The sequence below is a fragment of the Esox lucius genome, chromosome 11 (genome assembly GCF_011004845.1).
Source record: "Esox lucius isolate fEsoLuc1 chromosome 11, fEsoLuc1.pri, whole genome shotgun sequence".
In the NCBI taxonomy this organism is placed as follows: domain Eukaryota; kingdom Metazoa; phylum Chordata; class Actinopteri; order Esociformes; family Esocidae; genus Esox; species Esox lucius.
Genome location: NC_047579.1, coordinates 38,674,047 through 38,685,104, shown reverse-complemented (window position 1 = coordinate 38,685,104; position 11,058 = coordinate 38,674,047). Strand labels below are relative to the sequence as shown.

At 45.3% G+C, this 11,058-nt stretch overlaps 1 protein-coding gene across 3 annotated transcripts in view; it reads right to left on the bottom strand.

Annotated features, from left to right (window-relative positions):
* Positions 1-290: 290 nt before the first annotated feature.
* rarab (retinoic acid receptor, alpha b) overlaps positions 291-11,058 on the bottom strand; it is an 89,183-nt gene continuing 78,415 nt past the window's right edge. For 2 of the 3 annotated variants that reach the window (XM_034295042.1, XM_034295043.1), the window contains 6 exons: positions 10,198-10,339; positions 7,924-8,084; positions 3,906-4,082; positions 3,473-3,677; positions 3,048-3,206; positions 2,698-2,903 (listed from right to left, as the gene is read on the bottom strand). In XM_034295042.1, coding sequence (XP_034150933.1) covers positions 2,698-2,903; positions 3,048-3,206; positions 3,473-3,677; positions 3,906-4,082; positions 7,924-8,084; positions 10,198-10,339 — 1,050 coding nt within the window. Of the gene's footprint in view, positions 2,904-3,047; positions 3,207-3,472; positions 3,678-3,905; positions 4,083-7,923; positions 8,085-10,197; positions 10,340-11,058 lie in introns of all 3 variants that reach the window. The other variant, XM_034295041.1, reaches the window with a different exon arrangement.

The window sequence follows — 11,058 nt, the reverse complement described above, 5'->3', positions numbered from 1 at the left end:
AGAGGCAGTGGTGTTGTGTTAAGTAGAGACAGGATTGACATGTCGGAAACACAAACAAAGGCAGTGGTTTTGTGAACATACGGATTACTGTCAAGACTTTACCTGGGTGTAAATAGGTATCTAGGGGCGTACAGACTAGGTACTACACAGGGCTTTGGTAAACACATCGATAACAAGGTCCACGTTGGGACTGGCGGTGAGCGGGGGTAGTGAATGTGCTTCAGTACTGAGGCAGTGGTGTTGTGAGGTTAGGTAGCGGATTACAGAGGCAGTGCTGTTGGAGGATAATACACTCCACCCAGAGCTCCAGCCAGACCTCGACCCAGACCTGGACTGGGGAGGGAGCTCTTCAGAGTGACCAGTGACCACATAATGGGAACCGCGTGTTGATGTTTACTGGCAACTAAGACAAACAGTGCTTTCCTGCTTTCAGTCAAATTGAAACACCACTACTTTACACGATTTTTCATTTGCCTTGTATTTTGGTTGGATATTTAAACCTGTATATTTTTTGTTCATGTTGCAATCATGATATTATACACAGTGGCTCTCAAAAGTGTTCACCCCCTTTCCATGTTATAACCACCATTTTTAACAATTTTTTGTCTCTTTTTTTGCTATGACATTATGGATTTTGTGTTGATCTGTGTTTTCATGGTGTAACAAAAATGTGGTAACATCCAAAGGGGTGAATACTTCTGAGTGCCTTACATAACCTGTTTTTAAATCAGTTATGCCTGCAACTCATGAAGACCAGGGCTATTAAGCTCTGAAACAAATATAGAAGGCTGAAAAAAATATTGGTTTTGCTTTTACCTAGTATTACATTTGTTCACCTGTTGTCCCAAGTCAATCAGTCCATTATTACAAAAAGAGGATTAAAACAAAAAGTGTTTCAGCTCTTCAGGAGTGGAGTTGAATAGCCCTTTATCAGGGCAATATCTTGCAATGAACCAATTACATTTGCCAAATCTTCTGCACCAACTACCAGCTAAACTTGGAGGGTACAGGGCAGTTGCAAGGTCATTATTCACAAAATGGCAGACAAAATCATCCAGTTGTCCCCTGAATGTGTAAATATGGTCACCCTAGATCAGTGTTTCTCAACCCTGCTCCTGGAGGCACACCGCCCAGCATGTTTTAGATCTCTCCCTGCACTAACACACCTGATGTACCTTAATCAAGGACTTGATAATGAGTTGATCATTTGAATCAGGTGTGACAGAGCAGGGAGAGATATAATACATGCAGGGCGGGGAGTGTCTAGGAGCAGGGTTGAGAAACACTGCCCTAGATCACATACGACCTTAGATGGATGGGGGCGGGGCAGGGCTCACGGAGGTGATTGGTAATTAAATTGCCATATTTTAACTCCGCCCTCTCACCTGGTTGTCAATAGTAGTGGTGTTGTCATGGTGATGGGTAAAATCAAGTTCCTAGATGTCAGCACCTTCCTTAAAGCGTTCTAAAGAGGCACTGTGTCTCATGTAAGATACCAAAATCTGGAGACTTCAGGTGCCTCTGTCCAAAACTAGGACAAAATACATGAAAAGGGTTGACAAATTCCAGACTCCTTGTACTTTAAAAGAACAAATACATGTTATGTGTGTTACAGCATGTAATGGTTGGTATTTTCTTACAGATCATCTTAACTTCACAACAACTTGTGACTCTAACATAGAACCAATACCTTTTTCTTTTCCCTCAACTGAAAAAACCCCAGAACTCACGAAGTGTAACCAAACCGAGAGAGATCTTGGTCCAATATGTGTACATTTGATCCAACCTGTTGATATGACAGTGCAAGAGGTCTAGTGCATGAAGTGAATTGCATCTGAAATCATGTGGTCATTTTTGTTCTACTTCTTTAGATTTGATAGAAAACACACATTTCCACGGCGTACATAGTGTGGCCATATTCCTGGGTGAAGTAGAGAGGAAAAAACAAAACATTAGGCCCGGGGGGGTGTGAAGACAAACTCATCTTCAAGGAACAGTGACAAAAACACAACAGAAAAAAGGGATATTGTATGCATCATTCCACCTAGGACAACTCAAATTCAATCAGTACTTGTACAATATATATATTTATATTTCCATATATCCTTTGTAAGAAAAAAAAAGAAAAAAAACACTGTCTTAAAATTGTATTAGAGAGGCAGGGCACCTCTCCAAGGCCCCACGTTTTGCTGTCCCTGACAACATTTTGGAAAGCCTTGTGACCAGCGTCCACCCGATGTCCAGTGTCCTGCTTCCCGTCAGAGTGTCTGACGAGTTCCCTGCAGAAAGATGTGGGCCTTCACCCCGGGTCTGAAGGGCCGGAACTGCTGTCCAGTCTGGAGGTGGGGAGAGGCGGGTCATCACTGATGAGACATCTACCGGTCTCTGGTGCTGGTTCTGAGGACTACGCGTCTCTGTGTGTGTGTGTGTGTGTTTGGGGGGGGGTTCATGGTATGCCCGTGGTTCAGTCTTGTATAAGTCAGGTTCGGCCTGTTTTGGCCCCTGGTCTGGGGCCGAGAAGTGGCATGGTGAAAGGGGGGGCGGGGGCTGTCCGTCCACTAAGTCTCAGAAGTGTCAAAGTCCGTCCTGGTTGGTCCCAGGTCTGGCTGTCTTCCAAAGCCCCTCCCTCTCTGGCCCGGCTCGTCACAGTGTCAGTCAGTCAGTCAGCTCCGCCTGAAGCCGCGCCTGGCCTCCGGCCTATGGGGAGGGTGCAGGGGGGCTGCTGCGGGCCGAGCTGGGAGACAGGCTGGGGGAGCAGCTGCCGGGTGGGGCCCCTCCACCGCTGGAGCGCCCCCCGCTGGCCCCCTGGCCCTCCAGACCCTCAGAGTTCTCCAGCATCTCCTGGATGAGGGGCGGCATGGAGCCCGGGATCTCCATCTTCAGGGTGATCACTCGCTCTGCTCCTGGAGGAGGAGAAGCAGGAAGGAAGAGGGGGATTGTGGGAGAGGGGTGGAGATAGTGGGTCAAGTGTTCGTCACGGTTCTGCCACGACAACAGAGCTGCATGCATCATCAGACAACGAGACAGAGGTGAACAGGCTCTCTCACCCTTAGCGCTGATGCTCCTCAGGTCTGTGATCTTCATCAGCATCTTGGGGAACATGTGTGGTTTATGAGGCCTCCTCTTCCTCACGTAGATTTTCAGAGCTTCCAGGAGGGGCTCCTGTAACACATCCACCTTGTCTGCTTCCTCCAGGTCCTGACGGTCTGAACACACACAGAGAGAATAAAAAACATCCCTATTCCACAAACTGCTAAAAAAACATGTCAGTAGCTTCAGACAGTAGCACACACATGAATGTATAATATGTGCATGATTGCAAACCAGGTCTGGAAAATACAGACACCGGTGGCTATGCCACAGCTGAGATGAGTCTGTACTGGTCTGTCTGACCTCTGGGACGGTGACCCCTTGTGATCCTGCCCCCCAGCCCTGACAGTAATACAGTGAGGTGCAACGAGGGCCTCAGTACCTCCACACAGCAGACAGATGGCGCTGAGCAGGCCGGTCTCCGCGTCATCCATCTCCAGGGGGAGGAGTGTTTGGGCGAAGGCAAACACCAGGTCTGTGAGCGGGCCGAAGCCTGCATTGTGCATCTGGGTCCGGTTCAGGGTCAGCCCGTCTGAGAAAGTCATAGTGTCCTGGTCTGGAGTGTACCGTGTGCAGATCCTCAGAATCTGAATTGGAGAGATGGAGAGATGAGATTGAAGATGGGGGATGGAGATAAAGAGAGGGAATATGAGTGCCTTTGTAATGGATAATATTTCCTGTTTCTCTCTCATTATGTTCCATTATATAGTGTGTGTGCGTCCTGATTTGTTTGTGTGTGCATCCGGAAGTGTGTCTAATTGCGGCGTGTGTGCGCACGTTTGCGCCCTGAGGCATGTGCGCGTGTTTGGTCTCACCAGTATGTCCAGGCAGGCAGCCTTCAGCAGGGTGATCTGGTCGGCGATGGTGAGCGTGGTGAACCCTGGCAGGTGCTTTGCGAACTCCACTGTCTTGATGATGCACTTGGTGGACAGCTCACTGAACTTATCCCACAGGTTGACATCTAGAGCCACACGGTGCTCTGCGCTGTTATTCTATACACAGAAAGACAGAGGGATATAGGTTATTCTATACACAGAAAGACAGAGGGATATAGGTTATTCTATACACAGAAAGACAGAGGGATATAGGTTATTCTATACACAGAAAGACAGAGGGATATAGGATATTCTATACACAGAAAGACAGAGGGATATAGTATATTCTATACAGACATAGAGAGGTATTGGTTCTATTATATATGCAAGTAGTACCTCAAAAGGTAATTTGAATTAAAAAAATGACAAAGGAGTTTAAAAGAAAAGCTTTGAGTGAGTGAAAGGGTTCCATTCTGGCTTTACTGGCAGAGATACAGTGAGCGTCAGGTTGCTCCCTTCCTAAAAATGTAAAAGATGGCGGTTCATAAGAACAAGGACAAGCAATAAAAAAAAACAGACATTGGGGACAACAAAGCTACAGACTGGCAGAGGGCGAAAACGACTGTCCACTGACTGAGATGACCGTCAACTCATTCGAATGTGACCTACAAAAAGAATGGCAAACAGTAGCTGGGGTGAAGTGCATGGCGAGGACGGTTCGAAACAGGCTCCTAGGGGCAGGGCTGAAGTTGTGCAAAGCTAGAAAAAAGCCCTTCATCAATGAGTAACAAAGAAGAGCCAGACCATAAGGATTAGACCATAGAGGAATGGAGTAAGGTCATCTTCTATGAGGAGTAACATTTTCAGCTTTGCCCAACACCTGGTTGTCAAATGGTTAGACAGAGACCTGGAGAGGCCTACAAGACACAGTGTCTCGCACCCACTGTGAAATTTGGTGGATGATCGGTGTTGATCTGGGGATGCTTCAGCAAGGCTGGAATTGGACAGATTAGTCTTTGTGAAGGACGCATGAATCAAGCCAAGTACAAGGTTATCCTGGAAGAACACCTGCTTCCTTCTGCTCTGACAATGTTCCCCAACTCTGAGAATAGTTTTTTACACCAGGACAATGCTCCATGCCACACAGCCAGGTCAATCAAGGTGTGGATGGAGGACCACCAGATCAAGACCCTGTCATGGCCAGCCCAATCTCCAGACCTGAACCCCATTGAAGATGGATGGTCACAAGCAATCAAACAAAGCCGAGCTACTTGAATTTTTGTGCCAGGAGTGCCATAAAGTCACCCAACAGCAATGTGAAAGACTGGTGGAGAGCATGCTAAAACCCATGAAAGCTGTGATAAAAAAATTAGGGTTATTCCACAAAATATAGATTTCTGAACTCTTTTTAAGTTAAAACATTAGTATTTTGTTGTTGAAAAATGAATATGAATTTGTTTTCTTTGCATTATTTGATGTCTGAAAACAATGCATCATTTTCTACAGTAATTTTCTACAAATAAATAAATAAATGACAATATTTTTATTTGGAATTAGGGAGTAATGTTGTCAGTAGTTTATAGAATAAAACAAAACTGTTCATTTTACTCAAACACATACCAATAAATACTAAAACCAGAGAAACTGAAATTTGCAGTGGTCTCTTAATTCTTTCTAGAGCTGTATGTATGTATGTATACACATATACAGCTCCGGAAAAAATTAAGAGACCACTGCAAATTTCAGTTTCTCTGGTTTTAGTATTTATAGGTATGTGTTTGAGTTCTTTCCATTCCAAAAAAAATTATTTCCATTCCAAAAAAGTTGAAAGGGAAGGTTTTGAGTGAGGAACAGAAGGGTTAAATTAAGAGACCACAGCAAATTAAATGCTTCTGTTCCTCACTTTTTTGGAAAGGAAAGAAAAAGGTGCAGTTGTCTCTTCATTTTTTTCCGACACCCACACACAGAGGGAGAGAGATATAGGTTCTCCAATACAGACAATGAGCAATAGATATAGATTGACATAGATTATTCTATAATAAGGCGATAGGCAAATGAATATGGGTTATTAAAAAAAACAATTAACAAAGATATGTTATTCTATACATAGATGTAGAGATCTAGAAATAGGTTATACACAGAGACAGAGAGATATTCTATATATGTTATTCTATATATAGAAAGAAAGGTTATTATATACAGGGACACAGAGATGGGTTATAGAGAAAAGTCTTGAAATGTTTCACTGTGTAATTAATCTAGAATATATGAAGGTGTCACCTTTTGATTTGAATTACGGAAAGAAATGAACTTTTCCATGATATTCAAATGTTTTGAGATGCACCAGTTAGGGCTGCGTGGTCTACCAGTAATATTGATATTCCTTGATACTAAAGAAATCAAAACGGTACGGTATCATATTTCTTCTAATTTCGGTACCACAAGACAAGAGGGCGCTGTTCAGCTAAGTTTGGTAAACGTCGACGGCAGTTCAGCCTGAGACAATTTGGCACTTCACAGCTCGGATAAATGAACGTTCTAAAACTAAATGAAAAGCGGAACGGTAAGAGCTAAATCTGAAACTATTTTGCATACAAGTTAAAATGAAAAAGGAGAACCAACAGACCACAAGTCACCAGTTTGCAAAATATGCTTGAAAAAGCATGCCGCCTCAGGACGGAATACGTCCAGCCTGGCTAAACATCTGTCTCATACAGGGAATTTAAAGATCAACAGGTCAGTATGATAAACATTTCAAGTAAAGTGTCAAGATTACTACCTTGTTATATTCATTCAAAATATAATGAGTTTTACATTTTTAACCCTTACGCCAGGTTCACACATTCTCAGTGAGCAGCGCGTGAAACTGTGTTGCTGACTTTTTTCACACACTTAATTTCATCTGTAATTTATGGTGTTTTATTTGTTGGTAAAGTATCGATTTTATATCGACACCAAGGTACCAGAGCTGGTATCAAACCAAAGCCAAAATATTGGCATCAGAGCAACCCTATCACCTGTATACATAGAGAGATTTTAGGTTATTCTACACAGACACAGAGAGAGAGAGAGAGGTTATTCTACACAGACACAGAGAGAGAGAGAGAGGTTATTCTACACAGACACAGAGAGAGAGGTTATTCTACACAGACACACAGAGAGAGAGAGAGAGAGAGGTTATTCTACACAGACAGAGAGAGAGAGAGAGAGGTTATTCTACACAGACACAGAGAGAGAGAGAGAGAGGTTATTCTACACAGACACAGAGAGAGAGAGAGAGGTTATTCTACACAGACACACAGAGAGAGAGAGGTTATTCTACACAGACACACAGAGAGAGAGAGGTTATTCTACACAGACACAGAGAGAGAGAGAGAGAGGTTATTCTACACAGACACAGAGAGAGAGAGAGAGAGGTTATTCTACACAGACACACAGAGAGAGAGAGGTTATTCTACACAGACACACAGAGAGAGAGAGGTTATTCTCCAGAGACAGAGATTATTCTGGATCTGGGCAATTTCCAAATGAGTATCTAGTTGACTCTTTAGAACAACATGTCTATGAGTATTTTGGGGGGAGAGGTGTCTGTGACTGATCGTGGTGTATTTTGGGTGGGAGAGGTGTCTGTGACTGACCGTGGTGTATTTTGGGGGGAGAGGTGTCTGTGACTGACCGTGGTGTATTTTGGGGGGAGAGGTGTCTGTGACTGACCGTGGTGTATTTTGGGGGGAGAGGTGTCTGTGACTGACCGTGGTGTATTTTGGGGGGAGAGGTGTCGGTGACTGACCGTGGTGTATTTTGGGGGGAGAGGTGTCTGTGACTGACCGTGGTGTATTTTGGGGGGAGAGGTGTCTGTGACTGACCGTGGTGTATTTTGGGGGGAGAGGTGTCTGTGACTGACCGTGGTGTATTTTGGGGGGAGAGGTGTCTGTGACTCACCGTGGTGTATTTTGGGGGGAGAGGTGTCTGTGACTCACCGTGGTGTATTTTGGGGGGAGAGGTGTCTGTGACTCACCGTGGTGTATTTGCCCAGTTGGCAGAGCGAGGGGAAGGTTTCCTGATGGGCCTTGCGGACTCGTTCAATCATCTGCTCAGTCTCTGTGCTCAACACGTAGCTTTCAGTACACTCCTGCTTCTTCTCTTCCTTCTTCTTCTTGTTCCTGTCATTCCTCACCGCTGAGGATTGAGATCAGAGTTAATCTCTGAAGCAGGTTGTCTGTACCTGGATTTCAGTTATAAACATAATATATATTTGCAGTTCAAGTCAACAATTAGTGTTTTCGATCAATTCTGTTTTGCTATTCAAGTATCCTATCTTTTATTCAAAGTTCTGATAGAGACTCAGTTTGACATTTCTGGACTCAGTTAGACATGGATGCCTTCACATCAACCCCACAATCCAGTCATCTGTAACTTAAGAAAAAGACAAAGTAAATCCAAATAATCTCTAAGAGCACAAATTGAAAAAACAGAATGACAGATCCTGCTGAACAGGGATGGTGTACGGTGAGGAATTACACAATTTCACCACAAGATGGAAACCTATAACAAGTTATTTATCAAACTTCATAAGGGTTCTGTGCGTCTGACAGAAAAGACTGAGTTCTGTGTTTGTCCGACAGAGCAGACTGAGTGGGTTCTGTGTGTGTCTGACAGAGCAGACTGCGTGGGTTCTGTGTGTGTCTGACAGAGCAGACTGAGTGGGTTCTGTGTGTGTCTGACAGAGCAGACTGCGTGGGTTCTGTGTGTGTCTGACAGAGCAGACTGCGTGGGTTCTGTGTGTGTCTGACAGAGCAGACTGCGTGGGTTCTGTGTGTGTCTGACAGAGCAGACTGCGTGGGATCTGTGTGTGTCTGACAGTGCAGACTGAGTGGGTTCTGTGTGTGTCTGACAGAGCAGACTGAGTGGGTTCTGTGTGTGTCTGACAGAGCAGACTGAGTGGGTTCTGTGTGTGTCTGACAGAGCAGACTGAGTGGGTTCTGTGTGTATGTGGGAAATAGGTCAGAGAAGGGAGGGTTGGGAGGGTGATGAACGGCTTTGATGTGACAGAGTGAAGAGATCTTAAGGAGGACGGTGTGCTGAGCAGGCAATATATAGACTGTAACACATGAAGGAAGAAATCAAACCAACTCTCACTGCCTTCTCCAAAAATGATCAACACACACTTCAGTTATGTTTCTATCCATGTGGGGTGAAATTATTCTTATTCCTGTTCAAACACAAACCCCTAACCTTAATCTAACCCCTAAGCCTAAGGGACAGAGATATAGAGGAAATGTTGAGAGACCAAAGAGAGACAGACAGAAGAGACACAGACATAAACATTTTCAAAGACAGAGAGTGAGACAGAGTGAAGTGAGCCATGAAAAATTAGATGCTCCCTTTTCCTAGTGTAGTGTTTCCCTTGGGTGTGTGCGCGCACGCGCGCGCGCGTGTGTGTGTGTGTGTGTGTGTGTGTGTGTGTGTGTGTGTGTGTGTGTGTGTGTGTGTGTGTGTGTGGGTGGGGGGTGGGGGTGGGGGGTACTGTTGTTCCCTAGAGCCAGCGCTGCCAGCGTGAGCCCAGAAAACACAACCTAATGAAGCCATTAAAGAACTATTAGCCCGGCGCTCCAATCAGTCATGGCAGACACCCCCCCATAGGAACCGAAGAATGGAGAAAAAGCAATTCTGTGCTCAAATGGAACGTATGCACACACACCCACTTTGTTCATGTTAATGACACGTACATCTGATTCTGTGTGTGTGTGTGTGTTTAGAGAGAGATGTGGTGTACAATGTCAGTGTGTATCTCTCCTTGTAATATAAGGGGGGTTAGTGGTGTCAACAATTTTATGACAGGTTCGCCAGGAGTACAAGGTCAGCAGACAAATGTCAATAAAGAATGCCAAGAGCCCTGGACACGCACACAGTAGCATTTAGCCACCACTAGATGGCAGTGTTTGATTTCCCTAGCGACAGAATAAATGTCGCTATAAACCAACGCCTTGGCACTGAGGTGGACGACTCAAAGGATGATGGATCTAGGAGGTGTTGAGGCTCATCCACCCCTGGCCTGCAGTGTCCCGGTGCCTGGGAAGGATGACTCACTGAAAACTCCCTGAAATACATCCACTTCCACCTCCATTGTCTAGGGAAACGTTCTGCGCTTATTATTTGGATGGTCTGTTATCCAGTACTGACTTCATTGGTTAGAATGTACTCACTATTAACCTGTGTGGTTGTTCCACATAGCACTTTTAAAATGTACTGTACTTAATGAAATGACACAGAAAGTGATGACAGTACTCACACTCCTTGGACATGCCCACGTCCAGACACTTCTGCAGCCGGCAGTACTGGCAGCGGTTCCGGGTCACCTTGTTGATAGTGCAGCTCTTCTCCCGGTGGCAGGTGTACACCATGTTCTTCTGGATGCTCCGACGGAAGAAACCCTGGCCAGGGGAAGAGGACAAGACCAGAGTAAGGCTTTGACCGGAGTCATTCGTTCGTGAAAGACCCTGGAGTCGTTTTTCGTGAAACACGCGTGGGAGATTGCTGGGGCGCAAAATGCACAGCGTGTTTTGACGTCATTGGGCACAACTGAGGTGAATTAAAAGACAGAGCTACCAAGAGAGGAGGAGGAAGAGGCGTTTTCTCAGAAGTGTGACCACAGCGGTGGGCCTAGGAAAGCCCAGACTATCGGGGGGCAAACATGGAAGGAGCTAACAACACTGACAGTATCAACGTGTCATGTGACCTACCACACCAAAGAGCACAGGATCTAAAAGAAAACAACCCTCAACGCAATGGTGCTATTCAACACGGTGGTGATATTCACACAGGCATGAACACGTGCGTGTGTGTGTTTATTGCCCAAGGCGCCCTTGGTGACCCATCGGGGAGGTTGAATCACAACTGCGTATACACACACACACACACACACACACACGCACACACAAACATTGCACAACCCAAGTGCATCAACACGACACGTGGACTTCCTTAAAAGTGTAACCGCAGAGTTCCTCCACTTCCTTTGTGTCGGTCTGTGACAGAGAGCAGTGCTCAGACGCTTGTTCCCTGACAGTGAACAACAGAGGCCTCAGCTAAACCCTGAGCCACTCAGAACCACACACCTGGTTCAGCACTTTAAACCAGGTTCCACATTGGC